Here is a 23,178-nt window from a genome sequence, read left to right as displayed (position 1 = left end):
TCAACCTGAGCCAACTTCCAGTAAAATGGTTGCAGCTGCTCCCTCTGGTGGTCACTCCGGACTTTTAAACATCCTTCCTACGATGGAGTGTCTCACCCCTGAGTACATGCATCACTTCCTAGAACTCCGTGTAACAAACTGGCTTCCCATTGTACTGCAGACTTACCGTGCTGTGTTTACTGCAAAAGCGATTCTTTCTTCCCATTTCGTCTGGACACGTCCCTAGAGGTCTGATTTCCCAACTGACCTTTCAGGTAGGCATGGCCAGGTGATACACTGGGGCCCACAGGGCGGAAAGTATGTGTCATCTTCTGAGTCTCTCCCTCCCTCCCTCTCTGGGGGAGGTCATTAGGTTTAGTTATTTATATTTTTGATGGCGATGCTGGGGATTGAATCCAGGGCCTCATGCATGCTCGACAGGCACTCTACCACTGAGCTGTACCCTCCCCTCTGAGTCACTTTCTTAGAAGTTTGTTCTTCTCTTCCTTCCCTTGGGCTAAAACAGAACTTACTATCTTTTGATTTTTTTTTAAACCTTTAAAAATAATTCCTGGGTCACAAGCTGTGCAGCATGAGGCAGTGGGTCGAATCTGACCTGTGAACCATGTTTTGCTGACTCCTGCTTTAGGGGGATGGAAAAGTAACATGAGGAAGGGAACCTCTTCTCTGGATACCACCGCTGGACAGGGCTTGCCTGCCTCCCTGGGTCAGCTGTCTGGCATTGTGCCCAAGATTTCAATCTTCTGTTTTGGTTCAGCCACTTGACTAGGTAGCCAGTCCGACACTGACACAGAACTGGCCAACAGAGTGAGCTGCAGTCGCCCTACCGTGCAGCCTCTGCGTTCCTCCAAAGCTGGCAGTGAGCTGGTGACTAAATCCAGCAGTGAGTCTCAGGGAGAAAGCCCGCTCAGAACCTGTGTGGTCTCAGAGCAAGATTACCAGTGGGATCAACAGAGTCCTAACAAATAGCACAGTGCAGAAAAAATTAAACTAATAAAATGTGCAGTGTTTTGCCTTTAGAAAGATGTGTGCCCAGATCTTGGTTTCTAAATATCATTCCACACTAAACGGGACCAGAGCTCTTTTAGAGTAACAGCTTATTCCAGTGCTGATTTAGAAAATTAAAGAGTCGGGGGTGAGGGAATAATAGCTCAGTGGTAGGGTGCATGCCTGAGGTCCTGCGTTCAATCCCCTGTACCTCCATTAAGAAACCGAATAACCTAATTACCTCCCCACAAAAAAGATGAAAAAATTAAAAAAAACAGTTGAACAAACCATTTTAAAAATTAAATTAAAAAAAACAAAATTAAGAGTGTAGAACGTTCATCTGTACTTGCAGTCACGAAGCACTCAAGGCTGATGGGGAGTGACACCAAAAGCTGTGGAGCAGGGAAACGCAGGGCCCTGTCCCCCCCTGGAACCACGGGCGAGCTGGCGACTTAGTCGGAGCTTGAGAGTCTAGTCCAGGACCTGCAGCCACCAGGGAGGCTTGGTGAAGGGCGGCAGCTGCCCGCCCCGCCCCTGCCCTCACGTTGGCGCCCAGACGGACACCCACCTGTGCTCCGGGCAGGCTGCCGGGCCGGGGTGAGACTCGGACCCTGTTCTCGGAGAGCTGTGTGGGCCTCGCCTGTGGCCGCTGTAAGATGGTAGTGGGGCTCCCTCTTGTTTCTGGGACTTGGCAGTCATGCGCCTGGGTGACCTCCCAGAGGGCTGGTGCCAGAGGCATTTAAAGGCACAAGTACTGGGGGCAGCAACCTGGGGTAGGATGGCAGGCAAGGCGAGCAGCAGACACACTGAGAGGCTGGGAAAAGGAGCTGGGGGATAGGGCTTTTAAAAGCATCCACATGTACCGGGACGTCGTGTGTGCCCAAGGTGGGACACTGGCTCGGAAGAGACCTGCAGAGTCCTTATGCTGTCCCGTGGCCCGGCCTGCGGGCTCTGTGAAGGCTGGAGGTGAGGGCCAAGGCGGCCCCAAGCCAGCCCGGCTCGGCTGGAGGAGTGCCCGACACGGGAGGCCTGCGACAGTGAGGGTCTGTCCCCCACCCTTTTTCTTTTTGGCTCCAAGTGTTTTAAGGAAGCTGACAAAACACATCTGACCTCTGAAGCTAATGGAATTAGGCGGCCACACGTGACGAGGAGTACTGACAAAAATAGTTAAGAAAAGTCAGTAAAGCAGCAAACAAGAAGCCACAGCGAACAGCCCCAGGGTGGGGGACTGTCTGATTTCCAGAGTTGCCACATTATCATATTTAAAACATCCAGCTTTCAGCACAAAATTACAGAACATGCAAAGAAACGAGCAGAGCCCACCCACAGGAAAAAAACTAACAGAGGCCCTGCCTGAGCCCCGCCTCTGAATAGGGGAGTGTTCCAGCCAGCAGGGCTAGGCGGGCAGTTACTTGAGACTGAATTTAAACTCAGTCAGAATCCCAAAAGGTTTCTGGAGAGGACCCTGGTTAAATCCATTCTAAAGGTTGTTTCTAATAAATAATATGGGAGAAGCCAAGAAGGCTTTGAAAAACAGAATAAAGAGAGATGTAGGAAAGCATTACAAAGCAAGAGAAATTCAAACATGCTCTGAAGCACAAGTATAAAATACGAACTGTATAAATGAAACAGATCCAGAACGAATTGGAGTACTTAAAAGCTATGAATCAAGACCGAGAATATAAATAATAGAAAAAGGCATAACCAAGCTGCTGGCAGCTCCCAGGTCAAAACACACCTAGCGCTGGCCTGCGGTCACCCGCTGTTAGGAACCCCCCAGCCACGACTCCACTGACCCTTGACCTCTGGGAACATGCCAGCTCTGGGGCTCCGCTGCTTTCTGGAAGGATGTGAGGAACTGCGCTCAGCAGGCAAAGAGCAAAGCCACTGCAGATGATCACTTAATCCCTGACAAAGACAGTATTTCAAATCAGGGACAAAAAGATGACTTGTGTATGGACAACGCACAATTCATTAGAAAAATAAAATCAGACCCTTACTTACATCAAGCTGCATGCTGTCAAGAAAAAAGTGGTTAAAGATCAATGAGTAAGTCATTTAATTTTTAAAAGGTTGTTTCCTATAAAGAGAAATACCTAAAAATGTAACTAGTTTCCAAAAGGAAATTTCCTGCACTCTATTTCTCTCAAATAAGAAATAAGATTATTTCATCATTAGGTGAAAATTTACAGAGCAGAGAGCAGCCAGTGAATCATTTTTGCCCCCAAATTCCTGTATCTAACACTTGTGAATTACATAATTTTAAAAACTTATACCTCTGCAAAATTAGGACACCTTTAGCCACAAGTGACAGAAAAATCTCAACTCCAGCAGGCCTACACAGAAGAAATGACCTTGGGTCTTCCTGATACAGATCAGCATCAGAGCTGGTAAAGGCACCACTCTGTCATCACTGCCCACCTTCCTTTTTTCTGCTCATCATCCCCCAGCCACCAGCCCTGAGTCACAAGATGCAAGACCAATGGGTTGTAACCAGGCAGTGCCATTCTGCTCTGGACCTAACAATGACAAAACCTTTTCCCCCAAGTCACCCAGAATGCTTCCCTAAATATCCTGTGGACCATTGCTTGGTCATATGCCCAAAATGAAATAATCCCTGGTGAGGGGAGGAAAAACAGACCACAAGGAGGAAGTGGAGAGCAGCCTGCCACCTGCTGCAAGGACATAGGGCAAAAAAAGGAAGCAAGTGTCAGGGCCCAGTGCCTGCCGCCCTGTTAGGCACATGGCTCCTGGGTTCCCAGCACCTGGGCCATGTGCCCTGTCCCTCTGCAGGCCCCCCCTCCTAACCTCATCAGGAGTAGGAGACGGACGGGTACTTTGTATACATAGTACAACTTTCCTGTGCTAAGCACTACTGTTTACAGCTATTGCTGAACACAAGCTTGTGTTGGTAACAGTGCTGTACCTACCTTTGAGTATTTCACAAATGTTTTCATTAAAACAGTTAAACCCAAGACAAACACTTAAAAAAAAAAAGGCATTGTTGGCTTTATTAAAGAGCAGATCAGTAACCCTGGACACCTTTATTTAAATACGTATACCAGAAGACAGTAAGAGAACAGATACATGATGTGATACTTGCCCAAAAGCTTTTACAAAAATTTTCAGAGCTCTTTTAAGGAAAATACAGTGAATACCAACGTGCCTACCACTGAGTTCAACACTTGCTATAATTTTGCTAAGTTTGCTTTGTCTACTCGTGGATGCATTTCTCCCTGGATCACATCAGCGCTGCAAACATCCTGATAGCTCACCTCTCCATGGTCACCATGCGTGTCCTACACATACGTGCACACACACACACTAATGTTCAGAACCACAGTGATCCCACTTTAAAAAATTAACTCTAATTTCCTAATACCACCTAATACCCATCCCACATTCAGTTTCCTCCAGCTGCCTCTAAAATATCTATGTCAATGTCTTCTTGAACCAGATGACTTTTGGGTCCAATCAAGGTTCAGACACTGCATTTGATTATGTCTCTCTGAATCAAAAAGCTGTCTTTCCCTGCTTTTCTCCTTTTAAAAAACTGACTTTTGAAGAGACCAGGCCAGTTGTCTTGATAAAGGCCCCACATTCTAGATTTGTCTGATTGTCCCCTTCCCTGAAGCTGTTCCTCTATTTCCTGTGTTTACTATAAACTAAAAGACTAATATACAATTGATTAGATTCATATGAAATATTTTGGTAAGAATACACAACAGTGTGATGTAAGCATTTCATATTTTATCTCAAAAGATAACAATGTCACCGCTACTAGTAATGCTACATTCAGTCACTTGGTTAATGTGAGGCAGTCAGTCATTCCACTGTGAAGGTACCCTTTCTCCAGTTTCAGTGTGTAAGGCGCCTGTGGGTGACACGCTGGCACGGCACAGACACCCTGCTTCCTTTGCCTCTAATTCTCTGAACATCCATCTAGATGCACTAGAGGTTGCAAATTAGCGATTTTCCAAATTCTGTCATTCCTTCTACATTTATTAGCTGATATTTTTCTGTAACGAAAGCCTTCCTAGAACAGGATGAAAAACTGCTCCTACTAAAAGGACAGGCTGGAAACCTAGTTCTTTCCCTCTAATCACAGAGTAAGCAGTTTAAGATTCACCTCCAGGGGTGGAAATGAACTTAGCTCCTTTCTCTGTTTTGTGTGTATTGCTGTGGAGTCAGATTTTTGGTTATTTGAATGTTATTGTCAGTTGGTCATTCTGTTTGGCAATCAAATTACCTCACATCTGACCAGAAGCCAGCTTCTGTGACCGTTGCCATGTCCCCACTAATCTCTGAGTGCCTCCTCCGTTTCTGACCAAGAGGCTCACCTTGGACATTTAAGGGCCAGACCTACACTCAACTATTTCTCCAAGGTCCTAGTTCCGTGTAGTGGGCAATGCTGGGGACAGAATTTGCTCATCACTGTGGGGGTGCCACTCAGTGGACACAGCTATGAAATAACATAATTTAAAAAAATAATGTGTGATATTTTCAATTTGTATTTATCATTTAGACAATTTTTTAAAAATTTTTTAATGAAGGTACTGGGGATTGAACCCAGGACCTGGTGCATGCTAAGCACACACTCTACCACTGAGCTGTACCCTTCCCCCTCCATTTAGGCTGCTTTACCTAAATTATTTAGTTTTTATGGTCATCTCTTCTCTTAAACTGGAAATTTTGGTTCCTAGTAACTTTTTTTTTTTTGCTTTATCCTACAATATACACAAAACAGATTCAAACACTAATATTAACATGAAGGCTGGTGGTAATTTTACAATTTTTGCAGGCCTTTTTGTCCTTAAACACATCCCATTAACACGCTGATCGCCCATTGTTGATTGGGTGCCCCCGAGGAAGCACAACTGTCACCCAGAGTCAGGTGACGTGGCGATCAACGTGTTAAGGACGTATAGTCACGATACAACGTGCAGAAGTTTCTTCAAAGAATTATTTTGTGTGTGGTTAGGTTGCCAATTTGATATCAAGCTGATTTGTCTCTTTGTTTTCAATTTCAGAATCTGCTTTTGCTCACTTTTGAATGTGTAAATCATTTACATGTGTTCAAAAGTCAAAATTTCATCAAAAGGTAAAATCAAAGAAACCTTGCTTCCACTCCTCCCTCCACCTCCTGCTCGCCGCTGCCGCCCAGCTTCTCATTTTTAATAGCTGGGGGTTTATCCTTCCAGTGTTTCTCTTTGCAGAAATAAGCAACAGTATGTATATGTGGTTCCTCTGAATTCTTACGCAAAAAGCAGCAGGCTGTATACAATTCTCTGTACTCTGATTTTCCCACTTAATAATATGTCATGGTAGGTCACTTGCCTTCCGGGGTGGCCTCGCTCTTACCTAGGGAGCATGTATCTACCTTTACTTTAACCAACCACCCCCCTCTCCCATGTCCATCTCTCTAAATAAATCTACTTTTACTAAAAAAAAAACAAACAGTATGTTTTGGCACAATGCTTCCGATTTGTCAAATATGTCACTTATAATGTGTACTGCACTATCAAAGTACAAAGAAACCCTGGTGGCGTTCAGTGAGAGAACGGTCATGATAATTACTAAGCTACAGGGAGGCATTTCCCACCAACAACTATCTTGACATCCGCCGTGGAAATCAAACACACTCTACCTTGGCGCGTCGCTTACCGACGGACGGAAGCCTTCTTACCTCAGGTGCACTTCAAGCGCCTAAGGCAGGCAGTCTGCTTCTACGGCCTGTGTCCACACGCTGCCAGTGAGCATCAGTGGCATCAGATACATCTTATTTCACATTTTCCAAAGTCGGTACCCTGGGATCACTTCCAGTATTACATTATTTCTGGAGGGAAAAAAATGAATCTGTATTTCCTAAATTGATAGATTTCCCCTCAGTACTAATTCTTTTCTTATATAGTAAAGTTTTTTTCTTGAAAGCTTTTGTAAATAAAACATTTATATACTTTCACTCCACTATCAATTACCTAATATTCAGTCAGCTGCGACTTTGTAAACGCTTTAATACTTTTGTTGCTTCCTTTGTGTTTTTCCCGTGGCCTCTCTGAAGCATACAGTTGATTCGGAGGTGGATACTAAAATTGTCCCTGGAGCCCTCTCTCCTGACGCAGTCTGACATTTAGTAAGGCATGACACAGCAGTCCCCAGTATTCACTTCATTCACAAAACACCCTCCAACCCCACCCGTGTGCCTCCTGCCGCCAATGAAAGACTGAATCCATGCAGAAAAGAGTCTCCATGTTATTACATTCATAAGGCTCCTCCCGTGAGTTCTCGAAGGTGGGACAAAACACGACTTCACAGAGGAGGACTTCCCACATTTCTCTGCCTCTTACGGTATCTCTCGTGTGTGAATTGCCTGATGTTTTGTGAGAGTCGACTTCTTGCAGAAGGACTTCCCACACGCGTCACACTCGTAGGGCTTCTCCCCCGTGTGTGTGCGCTGGTGGACCATGAGGGTCGACTTCATGCAGAAGGACTTCCCGCATCTCCTACATTCATAGGGCTTCTCCCCTGTGTGAGTTCTCTGATGATTAACGAGGTTTGACTTCACATAAAAAGTCTTCCCACATTCATTACATTCAAACGGGTGCTTCCCTGTGTGAGTCCTCTGATGCACAGTGAGGTGCGATTTCATACAGAAAGATTTCTCACATTCGTCGCACTTGTAGGGTTTCTCTTCTATGTGAGTCCTCTGATGTATAGTTAGCGCTGACTTGTAACAGAAAGACTTTCCACATTTATTACACTCATGGGGCTTCTCCCCAGTGTGTGTTCTCTGATGTTCAATGAGGTGTGACTTCTGGAAGAAGGTTTTCCCACATTCCTTACACTCGTAAGGCTTCTCCCCTGTGTGTGTTCGCTGGTGTTTAGTGAGATGTGACTTCTGGAAGAAAGTTTTCCCACATTCTTTGCATTCGTAAGGTTTCTCCCCGGTGTGTATTCTGTGGTGCTGACTGAGGGCTGACTTCATAGAGAAGGCTTTCCCACAGTCACTGCATTTGTAGGGTTTCTCCCCTGTGTGAGTTCTCTGGTGTACAGTTAAGGTTGACTTGTGGCGAAAGGTCTTCTGACATTCATTACACTCATAGGGTTTCTCCTCTGAATGTGTTCTCTGATGGTCAGCGAGGTTTGACTTCATGGAAAAGGCTTTCCCGCATTCTTTGCAGACGTGGGGTTTCTTTCCTGTGTGGTTCCTCTGATGAATATTAAGAAGTGACTTCGCATAGAATGCCTTTTCACATTCATTACATTTAAAGGGTTTCTCTCCAGTGTGGGTTCTCTGGTGTATAATGAGGGTTGATTTCATATGGAAGGCTTTCCCACATTCATTGCATTCATGTGGTTTCTCCCCTGTGTGAGTTTTCTGATGCTTAGTGAGGGCTGACTTTTTGTAGAATGATTTCTCACATTCATTGCATCCATAGGGTTTCTCCCCCGTGTGAGTTCTCTGATGTACAGTGAGGATCGAATTCATGGAGAAAGATTTGCCACACTCATTACACTCATAGGGTTTCAAACCTGTGTGGATTTTCTGATGTTTAGTGAGATTCGACTTCACGCAGAAGGCTTTCCCACATTCATTACAGTCATAGGGTTTTTTCCCCGTGTGAGATACTTGATGTATAATCAGGGCTGACTTATAGCAGAAGGATTTCCCACACTCTGTACATTTATAGGGTTTCTCTTCTGTATGCTTCCCCTGATGTACATGTAAGGCTGACTTATAGTAGAAGGATTTTCCACATTCATTACATTTGTAGGGTTTCTCCCCTGTGTGTGTTCTCTGATGATCGGCAAACTGTGACTTCTGTAAGAATGTTTTCCCACATTCATTGCATTTGAAAGGTTTCTCCCCTGTGTGCGTTTTCTGATGTTTAGTGAGGTTTGATTTCACACAGAAGGATTTCCCACAATCCTTACATTCATATGGCTTCTCCCCCGTGTGAGTCCTCTGATGATGGTTGAAGTTTGACTTTGCGTAGAAGGACTTCCCGCAATCCTTACACTGATAGGGCTTCTCTCCTGTGTGAATTCTCTGATGGACTTTCAGGGCTGAGCTGTGACGAAAAGACTTCTTGCACTCACTGCATACATAAAGCTTCTTTCCCGGCTGTGTTCTCTGCTGGTCAGCAATGGCTGACCCCTGAGGGGCTTCACGGCATTCACTGGGCTCCTCTCCTGTGTGAGTTCTTTGAGGGGCAGTGGGTTGTGATTTCTGGAAGGTTTTTCCACATTTATTACTTTCACACAGTTCCTTTCTCGTGTGTGTCTTCTGATGTTGAATGAGGTGGGACTCTTGATAAAAAGATTTCTTGCAATGACTACATCCAAATGTTTTCTCTCCTGTTTGAGTTTTATGAGGTTGAATGAGATGGGACTTCTTCCTGAGATTATTCTCAGTTTCATTACATTCATGGGTTTTCTCCTCCACGTTAACTTTCTGATGTTCAACGAGGGTTGGCTTCTCACACTCATTCACTGCAGAGTGAGCCTTCCCCGTGTGAGATTCTTGCTGGACTTCAAGGGTTGACCCGTCACTGCTGTTTGCCCCCTGCTCCTTATAATCCCGGGATTTCTCTTCTGCTTGGGCCCTCCAAGCTGTCATGACGGCTGCCTCACTAAGGATGGCTGCTCCACCATCATTACCTTCAGAAGGTGGTCCCAAAAAGTGACTTTTCTGTTGCTCAACAGGGTCCTCATTATGACCTTGGGATTTCCCATCTTGGTTATGTTCATCAGATTTCTTTCCAGTATGAGTAGTTTCTCGATTATTACCAAGGAGCAACTTCCCACATGTATTAATTTCATTAGAGTTCTTACTTGAAGGATTTTTATCACTAATAATTGATACCAAAACATTATTCAAACTCATTCCACATAAGTCATATTGACAGGGTGTTTTTCTGAAAACATCATCTCTCTTCTTAGTCTGTGTATTTTTGTCAATGAGTGAAACTCGCCACAAATGTTTATCTTGGTTTTCCTGGCTTCTGTCTATAAGGTCATAAATAAGAAAAATTAAATGTATTTTTAAAATGTTAACACATTTCCTATGTAAATGTAATTTATGTCAGTTCATTTTTCAGTCCCAAGCTCCTAGGATAAAATACCAAGCATATATTTCTCCTTAGACCAGAAAAAAGAAAAATAGAAAAGGGAGAGTAAGACTACAATGAACACACATGTATTTGCTGTTTTAAAAATAAGACCTTCATAATTAAAATGAAAAGAAGAAACTAAACACAAGGAACAGTGAGCTGAGGAGAAAGGATGATACAGAAACTCTCAGGTAATTGGGTTTTTGTCCAACAAAAACCATGAATGGGAAGCAGAGTGAGGGGTATTACTATACACGGACCTTCAGGAGAAACAGCAGAGGAAGGCTTGGGTGCAGGAAACACAGGGCATCTGTACGTACACAGGCACAGCCCACTGCCTATATGCCAGTGGACAAAATAAGGTTTTTATTAGTTATTCAAGATATCCTTCAAAAATACACAACACACACTTCTTAAAATCTTTATTCCCAATCACAAGCCACAAGTCTGACAGATCTGTCCACTTGGCAGTCTGCTTTTCAGCTGTGGTTCTACTAGGAACTCAGATGTCCTCCAGAAAATGTACCCCCCTTCTCTCTCATCTTTTCTCTCTCCCCCTGCCTCACATACATTATTCAAATCACGCCTCTTAAACTGCATTTTCTCCAACACGGAAATAGGCGCCACTTACACTTTTCATTAACACACACCGTGGAGAAAGGGCCACCTTAATCCAGTAGCGCTTGGTATGTGATAGCACTGAACTTCAAACTGTGTCATGCACTTCTGTTTCCCTCTCGCAACCACAGCGCACGCTCTCAGCAGGTTTTAATGTCTCTGCCGTCACCTCTGATCCCTCTGGGTAGATGTATAGTTGGTGACCCTCAAAAAGCATTATGCATCAGAGTTACCTGGTCATTTTAATTCAAAACAGAGAGTACAGACAGTCATGGCCCCAAGTCAACCTATCTACCCTATGAATCGGAATCTACAGGTAAGTGATATAGGCCTTTGTACTTAGGAAATGCTTTCTGAATAAACGTGTCTATCAGTATTAATCGATGAGCTGATCTATTATATATTACATGTCAAATTAAGGAAGAGTTAAAAAAAGGGTGGGGCAAAAGCCTCAGGTGATAACGAGATGCTGTCAGGTGTCACAATACACGATGAAGTCTGAGTTCCAGGGGAGGGTGCAGCTCAGGGGTAGAGCGTGCGCTTAGCATGCACGACCTCCAGGGTTCAATCCCCAGAACCTCCATTAAAAATAATACTAAAAAGAATCCTCTGAGTTCCTTGTGGCTCAGCTGCTAAGTGAAACAGGAACTCTAAGAGGGAACAGATTAACGTCGGCTAGAGCAATTAAGCAGCACTTCAAAACAAAGGCCAGAACTTTAGCTCAAACGTTAACGACGTGTAAAATAAGCACCACGAGCATGAACTGCGTGGCAGGCACAGTCCTAAGCCCTTTCTTAAGGCTCTGGACAGGCAAACCTCGGGAAGAGGTGCATGGGATGTATGAGCAGTTCAGGAGGTGGGATCAAATGGAACTTACGAGTCTCTGAGCAACAGCAACCAAAAAGAGAGATGAACATGGACTGATATGCTTGTTTTAAGAAGAGGTGCTTAAGTAACAGGGGGAACCCGAGGCTCACATAAGGCTAACAAGGTTTAAACACATATACTTACAATGAGGAATGAAATAAGGCATCAGAGAATAAGGCTCTGGTTTTGAGTGAGGTCACTGGAAAGTACAAATAAAAGCTACAGAGGACAGTTTTCAAAGGAAAATAAAAAATAAGAGGAACTATGCAGAGATCAGTACTGCAGGTGTTTTTTCATGGTTGTCAGATACAGAAGAAAAGCGTCAGAACCTAAGTAAGGGGAAACAAGGAATGTGAGAAGATTTACAATTTGGAAGAAATGATTTTAGGGTTAGTTTCTGCCACACTGACAGTGAAAGGACTGGAATACCTCAGGTAAAATGGAGAGCAGAGAGTGGATGAGGCTGAGAGAGGAGGTGGGAATTTTTCAATTACTGGGTGAAGTGAAAAGTTTAACTCTTAGGAGCAGATGAGGTACCGGGGAGGATTACAGGGAGGGGACACTGTAAGGCCCAGATCTTGACACAGACTCCTCCCAGACAAAGAGTGACTGTGTGATCAGAACTGCTTGCTGTTGTAAAATGTCTTAAGTTTTGCCAAGTTTGAGGATCCAAAATGCTATTTCACTGTCATACTTTTTATTTCTCTGATTACCAGTGAAGTTGTAGATACTCCTATTTATCACTTGCACTTGTTTCCCATTTGTGTCTCCTTTTCATGTATGTCTTTTATCCATTTCTCTGTTGGGTGACTTTTTCTTATGAATTGTAGGAGTTCATCATTCAACAAACTTTTACTGAATGCTACATTGTGGCTGGCAGTCTCCTAGACAGTGGAAACACAGACATGAAAGAAAAAAAAACTGTTCTCATGAAGTTGACATTCTAGTGTGAGGAAGCAGAAACTAAGTAAAATGGATAATGTAAAATGCCTTATTTCAGCTTCTGTCTGAGAAAAGCCACGAATGTATTTTAGACATTAAGCCTTTGCTGGTTATATGTGTTACAAGTAATTTCTCTCACTCTGTGCCACGTCTTTTGAATTTTTATGGTGTTTTGTAATGAGTGAGTGTTCTTAGCATAATTAATCTGTTTTTCTTCTATAAACAGTATTTGTATGCTATTTGGGAAACCCTTTCCTAAGGACTGTAAATACATGATAATACATAATATCAAACATCAAGTCCCCTATTTTTATGTAGTTACAAACACATCCCACTATATTTTCTTCCTGAGATTTTATATATTTTAAACTGATTTTTGTATAAAGATCAAAGACATAAATACTTCCCCCCATATGGATAATTTTCTCAACAGCACTTACTGAATAATCTCCCCTTTGCCTGTCCTCTCACATAACTGACCTCCACCAGTATGGAGCTGGTTCTGGGATCTTACTTCTGTTCCATGTATTTTTACACCAGAATCACACGACAGCCACATGACTAGCACTGGATTTGAGCAGGCAAGCTCACCAGCCTAGTGTTTCCTAGCCTTCTGAAGTGCTTTGGTTATTTGGGGACTTTGCTCCTCCACACAAATTTTAAATTTTATATCTAATAATCCTAAAATGTGACATCCTTTGGTTTTTAATCCTATTCTGTTCAATTCCCACTTTAGTTTCAGGCTTAATATTTAAGTCAGTACTCAAAAACTATCTTTTACTATATTATATTTTATCATTTCTTGGTTCCAGTTCATTTTCTAGTAGATTCTTTAAGAAGAATTCATGAGAAGAATATTCCCTGCATTCTTGTGTATTCAAACTTAATTTGTTGTTGTTACTTTAACTGAGTAACATTTTGTCTACATATAAATTATTGGGATTTACTTTTAGTCCTTAAGGATTTTGTAATTCCTTCTCCACTGCTTTTAAAAAGCACTGAATGCTACTATTGATGTCTGAGATCAGCTTAATTTTTACTTCCCTCTTAAAAATGATTTAATTCAAGTTCTGAGGATCTAGTGCACAGCATGGTATTGTACCCCGAAAGCTGAGAGTAGATCTTAAATCATTCTCACCACACACACAAGTTACCTATGTTACTATGTAAGGTGATGGATGTGTTAATTACCTTAATCTTGGTAATCATTCTACAATATATGTGTACATCAAATCATCACATTGTACCCTTTAAATATATACAATTGTATCTGTCAATTATTCCTCAACAAAGTTTTTAAAAATGACTTAATTCTTTGCTTTGGCAGACCAAAAAGAATCTTCTTTCTTCAAAAATCTATTAACGTCCCTAGGCTGTATCCTGCTGGTGACAATTCTGAGTGAGTTTCCCCGTAGTTACTCTGCCCTTTTCATGTAGACTCCAGTCTTCTTTCATACCAGCACGTTTTACTTGAAATACATCTTTAAATATTTGTTCTATTCAATTATTTTTGGCTTTGTACCCTGAGGGCTGAATTATGTGTGTGCTGAATCTCCCTTTTCAGTCGGCCACACGTGACCACTTACTTTTGCCCTGATATCCAGCTCCTTCTGATCACTCCCTGTGCTTCTCTTCCAGGTCCTTCACTGTTTTCAGCTCCTGTGCTCCTTCCAAATTTATACATCTTTTTGTTGGGATGTTTTTTCTTCCGGTTCGTACCTGAGAACGGGAAGCCTTCAGATAATGCCCTGTGGTCTCCCCATCTCTCTCTTTGGTGCTGACACACAATCCTGTGCTTCTGCATCATAAACGCATTTGCTTCACTAAGTTATAAATTATTCATAGTGAAATGCTTGGTCACAATATTTCTCTATGACAATATGTTTCAGGTTGAGTGTTCTTGACTTAACTAATTTTTTTGGCCTTTTCTTTTTTCTCTTCGTCTTTTTTTCTTATGAAAACTTCCATGCATCCTTCACTGGCTGCTTAGGACCAAGGACTTAACATTGGATCTGATTAGCTCTCATTTCTCTGGGTGTTTTCACGTGCAAAATCTCTTTTACCCCCAAACTGCAGCTAAGGCCATCTGTGTGTGATTCCACCCTGAGTCCCGCGCCTCCGCTTCTCAGAACCGAAGCGGGTGGCAGGGAAGTTCCTGCCACAGTCCTCTGCAGCCCCCTCCGGTGCTTTACCAAGGGTCAGTCACCTCCGCCTCCTTCCTGGAGAGCCCCCTAAGGCGCAGGTACACAGCTTGAGTTTTCACTGCTTCCAACGGTTTTTCCACTCACGCCCTGGTTTCGAGTTTAGCTATTTCTCAGATTTGTAGAAAATATGAGTCTGCAACTGGTTTCTCATCTCCTGGTGGCTTTAGATGGTGTACAAGAAGAAAAAGGGGAAATGCTGACTTCATATTTCCATTTTCAAATCAGAAGTTTGTTCTTTCCTTCTTGAAAAGTGCCTTTCTTGGCCTCCAGGTGTACTCTCTCAGTTTCCTTCTCTTAAGCATGTGACTTCTCTGTGTGGTGAGGCCCTCGGCTTCAGCCTCTTTTCCTGTCTGTCCACTTCCACCCCGCAAGGCTCTGTCATGACCGCACACCACCTTCCAACCTGACTTCTGAATTAACCTGCACTCCTGCCTGTTCTCCAACTCCAGATCTGTATGTCCAAGTGCCTCATCAATATCTAAACTGGAATCATTAATAATCACCTCAAATCACTGACACTTCTCAAAGTAACTGCTTAAAAACTTGCCCTGAACCATCCCCCCATCTCAGTAAACACCTGCCATCCGGTCACTAAGGCCACCCTTGCCTCCCCACTTCTCTCCAGCCCAGCAGCACAGCCCACTCTCACAATACGAAGCCGCACCGCGTCGTCACCTCTACCACCATCACGTCACACTGAGCCACTGCAGACACTGCCTCGCCGTCGAGAGGTGAGACCGTCAACGCCCAGCTTACTCTGCATCACCACAACCACTGTTCTGTCTTCATCAGCAGATGTTACTCCTCCAGGAAGCTCATGCCCAGGAAGATAAAAGTTGCAAATGATTTCACTTTTCACTTCGGAAACTTCCTCAAAACCCTTTTAAACAACTTCTCACCTTTCCAATAGATAGTGAACTGGTCGTTCTCTAGGACTATTCAATCCTTGCTGTGTCCACAAGTCCTAAACTATTAAATTTTGATTCTTACCCAATGGTTATCAAGCACTGCATTAAAAAAGTATACCTTAAGGCATACCCTCAAATCTCATAAATAACCGGCCTTGTTTACTCTCCTCCAAGATGCTACCAAGACTGTCAGGCTGAGCAGTCAATTCAGATTCACCTTATCAGTGGTGGCTGTGGGTATTTCAGGGGCCAGCATGTCACACTGTCTCTGTTTTCACTTGTGTTCACCACCCTTGCCCCAGCCCCAATTTTCTCTTCATAGTATCAAAGAAATCCTTTTAAAACATATTCTTTTGCAGAAATCCATTAACAGCTACCCATCTCACCCAAAATAAAATCAAAGCCCTTCCCAAGTCCTGTAAGACATCATCTGGCCCCTGGCGACCTCTGATGTCACCTCCTGCCAGCATCCGTCTCAGGTGCTCCTGCCGCCACACTGGCCTCCCTTTCTCAGGGCACTTCCGCCAAACTCATGTGGCAGGAGCTCGGCCCTGTGGCTGTCCCTTCTGGCTGCTCCTCTGCCTGGAGCCCCTGGAATCCGCAGGACTCACTTCCTTACCGACTCCATCAGAAAGGCATTCTCCCACCGCCTTGTAAAAGAGCACGCCCTGCTCTCTAGCTCCCGCCAGCCTGCTTCACTTCTTCCCCCACTCTTGCCACCACCGGACACGTGGGCTTCTTTATGTATGTCTACCCCACCCCGCACCAGCCGGGGGCTCTAGGAGCTCAGGGACAGAGTGTGTTCACCAGCAAGTCCCCGACTCGGAGCGCGGACTAGGAGTACCTGCAGAAGGAATGCACGCACGCCTGCCTGGGGGGCAGTGAAAAGGAAGCAGCCCGGGAAATGGAGGGAAAATGAGTACTAGAGAAGGAGGAAGCAAGAACAAAGGTCTGCGATGGGGCAGGCAGGCTTCAGCGCTGGGCTCGAGAATGGCCAACCCCTAAAAGGCAGGCAGGAAAGGGGAGCGCTGGTACTGAGAGCGGCGGACGGACGTGCGGGTCAGGTGACCTGAGGCTGGCTTACTGCTCACTTACTCCCAAAGCTCCAAGGCCCCTAAACAGGGTTCTGAGACACAGACAAAAGGTCTCAACTTCTGAACCAACTAACCTGGGACCTGATTCCCATTGGCTTCTTCCTGATACCGCCTAACTCACCTGGGTCCCTCCGGCCCGGGAGCTCTCCCTCTCGTGGCCACGGCTCTTCCCCTTGCTCCAGCTTGAAGATCACCTCTGGTTTGGTGATGCAGCACCCTGTGCGTGAGACACGGGATAAGACTTCTGACAAGCTGCTTGGACATCAGGCCCCTGAAGGACAAGGAAGGTGCAGGTTCAGGGGTCACGCGATAAAGGTGCCCATGTGAACCTTTCTGTAGGGAGGTGAGAACGAAAACATTCTTTCCATGCCCAGTGGAAGCAATCCTGTTTGACCCATGAGCTGTACACAAGTGTCATGAAACTCCACCAAGGGCTCCTGAGCTTTGGAGGCTGAGAGAGGAAACACCAGCTGGGGGGCGCTACCAGGAAGGCTGCTCACCCACGGACACCAGGTGGCTGTCTGTAGTTCTCCAGCATCACGTCCCGGTACAGGGTCCTCTGCATGCCCGTCAGTTGCAGCCACTCGTCCCAGGTGAAGTCTACAGTCACGTCCTTGAATGACACGGACTCCTGACCAGCACGTTTCTGCTCAAGCCAAAGAGTTCGGTATTGGGTGACATGAAAGAGAGAGATGTGGGAAATAGTACTTAACATGTTTATTCTGAGAAAATCAATGAAATAAGAGCTGATTCTTTGAAAAGATCAATAAAATTGATAAACGTCTAGCTAGACTAAGAAAAAAAGAGAGAGAACACAGATTACTAATAACAGAAATGAAAGTGCGGCTGTAGCTACAGATCCTATTGACATCAAAAGAATAAAAGAATATAATGAATAACTCTCTGCGCACAAGTCTGATAACCCAGATGAAGTGGACCAATTTGTTCAAAGACACATCTGCCAAACTCACACAAGATACACAAATACACAATCTAAATAAATCTATATTTTAAAATTGAGTCAATAATTAATAACCTTCCAAAACAAAAAGCAGCAAGATTAGATGGGTTCACTGATAAATTCTACCAAACATTAAGGAAGAAATTACACTAATTCTCTTTCAGAAGATAGAAATGGAGGAGACTGTTCCTGTCTCCTCCTATGAGCCCATCATTACCCTAACACCAAACAAGATGAAGACATTACAAGATAAGAAAACCACAGACCGATGTCTCTCATGAACATAGATGCAAAAATCCTCAACAAAATATTAGCAGATCAAATCCAACAATGTATAAAAAGAATTATACCCCAAACCAAGTGGGATTTATTTCAGGTTCAAAGCTGGTTCAACATTCAAGAATCAATTGATATAACCTATCACTTCAGCAGGCTAAAGAAAAGGCACATGATCATATCAATAGATGCATAAAAACCATTTGACAAATGATAAAAACTCTCAGTAAACTTAGGAATAAAGACGAACTCCCTCAGCTTGATAAAAAGTATCTACAAAAACCTACAGCTAACATCATACTTACTGGTGAGAAACCAGCCGCTCCCCACTAGCACAAGGAACAAGGAAAGGATGTCCCCTCTGCCCACTCCTTTTCAACATCGTCCTCGAAGACCAGACCTCTACACTGTTTTGAGCAGAGTCTGTGGCACACAGTTCAGCCCCTCAGATGCTGAACAAATGCCTAATAAACCCATGTTGAGTGAAATGTAAGTAATTTTAAAAAGTATTTTAATAAAACAAGCAGAAACGAAGTGCTTGTGTTCTCAACAGCCTTAACTTCACCGCGAGGGGCTCAGCCTCGCCCTCTGGAGGGCTGGAAGCCCTCGGTGGTTTCCAGGCTGAGGCGGCATCACTGGAGCAGCATTTCAGATATAATTAACTTAGAAGGACAGACAACCGCAGGGAGAAGGCAGCAGAAAACTACTCCAACAGCGCAGGGAGAGAAGACAGAGCTCTGACATGGGGAGACGGATTAAGTAGAAAAGACGGGTTTAAAACATCAGGACACCTTAGAGGGAGTAAAGCCCAGATGCCACACAGGATGCGGGGAGGGGATGAACCCCACGGAGGTGGCGTCACTCACCACCGTGTCACTCACCACCTGGTGTGCTCCATCATCCGATGAGAAATAGGGGAAGCTGGAAGTGATCATTTAAATTTTTAAACAGTTGAAAACGAGGTGCCTCTGGCCATGTGTATGGAGAAGAGTGAGACACAAGGGAAGAGCCCAGGCTACAAAGTGTCACCACCGCGGAGGGCAGGGAACCTCAGGAAGCTCCAGCAGAGCCATGGGACAAGGAGCTGAGGATAAGCCGAGAGACTCGGCAGAAGAGGAGGAAGATGCTGTGAGGGAGACAAACAAACCAGAATGGAGCCCAATAAAGCCAGAAAAATGACGTCACAGAACACCAGAGAAGGAGGCTTTCCAGAAGGTGGAAGAGGTTAATTGCCACAGGAGGCAGAATATGCTAATAAGCAAAGGTCTGGAACACGGCCACTGGGTTCTATGCCAAGGACATAGCCCCTGAGCTTTATCAGGACAGAGTGAGGCAAGTAGTGGGGAAGAAGGGGGACTGCAAACAGAGGAATGGATGGAGACACAGATACCTGTACCCGAATGCCCGCAGTAGCACTATTGGTTAAAAGCCAAAAGGTGGAAATAATTCCAAGCATCCATTAACAAGTGGTGGATAATCAGCTGGGAGATATTGCAGGTTCAGTTCCAGACCACCAAAATAAAGCAAGTATTTCAGTAAGGTGAGTCACACAAGTGTTTTGGTTTCCCAGTGCACGCAGAAATTGTTTATGTTATACTGCAGTCTGTCACATGTACAACAGGACTATGTCTAAAATAACAAGGCACACACCTTAATTTAAAAATGTTTTATCACTAAAAAATGCTAACCAACATCTGACAACACAAGGGATCACAAACCTCCAATTTCTAAAAACCCCAATGTCTGTGAAGCACTGTAAAATGAGGTATGCCTTTACAACGGAATATTACTCAGCCATTAAAAGGAATAAAGCTCTGATACACACCACAACGTGGATGAACCTTGAAAGCATTACATTAAGTGAAAAGAGTCAGATACAAAAGGGCAAAGAGTGTCTGATTCCACTTATATAAAATACCTAGAATAGGGAAATTCAGAGAGACAGAAAGTAGATCAAAGGTGACCAGGGGCTGGGGAGAGAGAGGGAGTTGTTGGTTACGTGTTAGAGTGTTTGTCTGGGGGTGACAAAAACGTTTTGGAAACAGTGATGATGGTTGTACAACATTCTGAGTTTAACTGATGCCACTGAACTGCACACTTAAAAATGATTAAAATGGCAAATTTGTTATATAAATTTTACCACACTTAAAAAGAATGTGAATGCATAACAAATAAACTTTTGCCAAAGACTTTGAGTCTGAACTACCTGCCATCCAACTTGTACAGTTTCTAGAGTAATTTTAAGGACATGCAGTCTTTTTCCTTCATTCCTCCAGACAGTCCGAGGTTTCACCCCCTAGATCAAAGTGGATGCTCAGAAAGTTTTTCACGGAGTCCACAATGCTTTGGTCCCCTCCTAAACCTCACTGAGCTCTGCCCTCCCCTTCCAGTGAAGAGTAATTACAGGCTACAGGAAGGTGACTACAAGATTCTCTCCCATCTGGAGGCCTTCAAAGACATCCTTCCCAAGCCCCAGTGCCAGGAAGTCTTTCTGTCCCAGGAAAAGATGATGAAAATCCTTCATCGATAAGGAAGATCAAAGACAGGTGTGCCACTCGCCTTTGATGACTGCAGGACGAAATGACTGACACAGACGACGCCACCTCTGCCGGCTAGTCAGATGCCACCCACTCACTCTTCATTTACCCACAAGTAGCTTTTTATCTATTTCCACTTTTCCTTCTTAATATATGAACACACTTCAAAGCCATGAAATCCACTAGAAAACGAAATAGGGAGTAAAGAAATAACTCACCTGGGATTTGCTCATTTTCTGCTGTTCTTGGAAGAGTGTCAAAACCTGGGAAGGCATACCTAGAAGCGCAGGAAAGAGGACCAGGATACCAGGAGCTCCCGGACTCTCCTCCTAAAACCACCCACACACCAGCCGGATGACCTTTAGTCCTGGAGAAAGAGGAAGGTTACATCTACCCCTTTGTGACTCACATTTGCAATCTTCCCCAATGCTTCAACTATTTGTCTCCCTCTCAGTAACACAGAAACTTTTAAAACAATTATTAAGCAAATGGCAGCATCTCAAAAATATGAAGTACAGCGTCTTCATTAAAACTGATGCAGCAAGAAGAAACCCCCTAAAGATTATCTTGTGTCTCTGTTTTACTATCAAGACTTTAACCCCTTGAATCCAAGAATCCTCATAAAGCTTTGAAAAAAGGGGTAGGTGCCTTAAACACGGGTTTTTTTTTAAACTGTTTTTTCTAATTTACTGTTTCTCAAAAGGATCTTTTAAGAGGAAACTTGTTTCTGTGTGATCGTGTGGACAGCACCAAGCCAGGACTCCCAACGTCCTTGGCAAGTCACCTCACCTTCCAGATTCTTCTTCCCTTCTGTCAAATGAGACAAAAATACATAACCCTGGCAAACCCTCCCAGAACGACTACTCTTGTCTCTAAGATCAAGAACGACAGAAAAGCACAACTCCAGATGCCACACATGGTGATGGACATGGTGAGCAAGCTGTCCAGCCTCTGGTAACGGGTAGTGGAGAATGAAGGGAAGAGAGGACGCCACTTGAGAGTGGAGGTTAAAGATAAAAGCTTCCCAGCTGTGGAACCCCTCCAGCATCCCGCCAATCTGGTGACACTTCCCACGCAGTCCAGTCCGTCCCTTGCCACCATTCAGCCCCAGCTCCCTTTTCTTTCCCGCAGTAACTCACAGCTGAATGCGGTGAAATCACTCAAGCCTTGCTCCCTCTGGGTGATACGCTCCTTTACTGGCTTTCTTCTGCTTCTTTCCGGGAGCTCTGATGGGTCTCAGTCAGAGGCTGGAGGGGGTAGTTCTTCCCAGTGAGATTCCTATTCCTGGAGTCCCCCTCCTCCTGGCCTTAGTAGCGATGCTTTGTTCCAGCAGTTCCTAGGGGACACATCCATTTTAGCCAGAACCTTCAACAGGATCCTCAGATCTGCCTCGCTAAGAACACACAGCTAGCAGACATCTCAAGCCGCACTTCTGCGAACGCAAACCAGGGGGCTGAGGACAAAGGCAGGCTGGCCTCGGCTGCAGCGCCCTCGGGCCCCTGGACAGCGCACACGCGGCGCGAGACCGGCAGAGGGGTGGGTCCACGCGGCCCGACTGTGCAGAATCGGCCACAAGTATAAGGGAACTGAGGAAACCCGGGATCCACACCGCTGCGGGAAAGCCAAGCACACGCGTTTCAGTCACGTATTCGGGGCCTTGGGAGCGCGCGCCACGCCAGCGCCGCGAACGGGCAGCGTCCGGCTTCGGGCCGGCGCGCGCAGGAGGGGCAGCACCGCGTCTCGTCCTACCTGCCTGGTCCGCGGGGCCCCAGGGTGCCTGTCGCTCCTTCCTGCGGGCCGCCTTCCGGCCTCCTCAGCGGTTACGCGGATGAAGACCCCCGCAGCAAGCGCGGCCTCTTCCCCAGACGCGGCCTTTCCTGCGCGTTCGCTCGGGACCCCCAGGGCTCCCCGCATTCAGTGTGGACCCAGCCCTGGCTGCGGTGCCTCTGGGCCCCGCCCCGCGCCCTTCGCCGCCGCCTCGGGCCGCCGGCGCGGACCAGGCCGCCGACGTCCAGGGCCCATCGCCCGCCTCACGCGCGACCGCGCCGGGATTGGCCTGAGACCACCAGGACGCCCCGCTGAGGACCGACGCGCGCCTGCGCACAGAGCCCGGCGCCGCTCGCGGCGGGCCCTTGGGAGGCTCCGCCCACAGTGGGGCGGGGCCCGCGCCATGCCGGGCCCGCTTTACTCCCCACTCCCACGTCACCCCCACGCGCACACATCGCCCCATTCTCTCCTCACATCCCCCCACTCCCACATCACCGCCACCTCTCCTCCACCGACTTCACCCCGCCCCTCCGCCTCCACGCCCCCGCCCCACATCACCCCAACCTTAGCTCGCCTGTCATCCACCACCACAGCCTGCAGGTGGGGGGGCCTCCTCGCAGCCGCCAAGCGAGGGAGAGATTCAAAAACACAGATGAAAATTTTAACCCAATGGTCCAGACAAGCAGTTTTTAAAACCATAATGAAAAAGAAGAGGGGGACAAAATTTAAGACGCAATACACGAAAACTGAACGTAGATCAAAATGCATACAAATGAAGAGGAAAAAAAAAGAGTATCTCACGCATTCTCCCGGAGATGGTTGTACTGAACTGTGAGGCGTGCATCTTTCTGACATTTTTACTATAAAGAAAAAATTCGAAAGGATCAAGAGGACCCAGAGAACC

General features: G+C 45.4%; 1 protein-coding gene and 1 non-coding gene across 4 annotated transcripts; both read right to left on the bottom strand.

Annotated features, from left to right (window-relative positions):
• Positions 1-3,113: 3,113 nt before the first annotated feature.
• On the bottom strand, positions 3,114-22,571 carry LOC116147233 (uncharacterized). Of its 3 annotated transcripts, none has more exons than XR_010377721.1 (6): positions 22,257-22,571; positions 21,647-21,843; positions 20,726-20,874; positions 17,234-17,379; positions 15,407-16,950; positions 3,114-6,823 (listed from the first exon to the last, which is right to left on the bottom strand). It is a non-coding gene; the product is annotated as an uncharacterized LOC116147233 (transcript). The 3 variants fall into 3 exon arrangements; XR_010377722.1 differs by having other exon boundaries at positions 16,855-16,950; XR_010377720.1 differs by lacking the exon at positions 3,114-6,823 and having other exon boundaries at positions 10,452-16,950.
• LOC135318448 (zinc finger protein 345-like) lies at positions 6,873-9,930 on the bottom strand. The gene has a single exon (XM_064478706.1). The coding sequence runs from the start codon at positions 9,872-9,874 to the stop codon at positions 7,331-7,333; it is 2,544 nt and encodes an 847-aa protein (XP_064334776.1). The 5' UTR covers positions 9,875-9,930; the 3' UTR covers positions 6,873-7,330.
• Positions 22,572-23,178: the final 607 nt, after the last annotated feature.

Source organism: Camelus dromedarius, chromosome 24, assembly GCF_036321535.1.
Source record: "Camelus dromedarius isolate mCamDro1 chromosome 24, mCamDro1.pat, whole genome shotgun sequence".
NCBI classification, from domain to species: Eukaryota; Metazoa; Chordata; class Mammalia; order Artiodactyla; family Camelidae; genus Camelus; species Camelus dromedarius.
Note: the sequence above shows the minus strand (reverse complement) of the source record. Positions and strands in the feature narration are given on the sequence as shown.

Excerpts from the sequence above, each read along its gene's own strand:
- LOC135318448 (XM_064478706.1), bottom strand. The coding sequence starts at position 9,874 with ATGAGTTTGAATAATGTTTTGGTATCAATTATTAGTGATAAAAATCCT.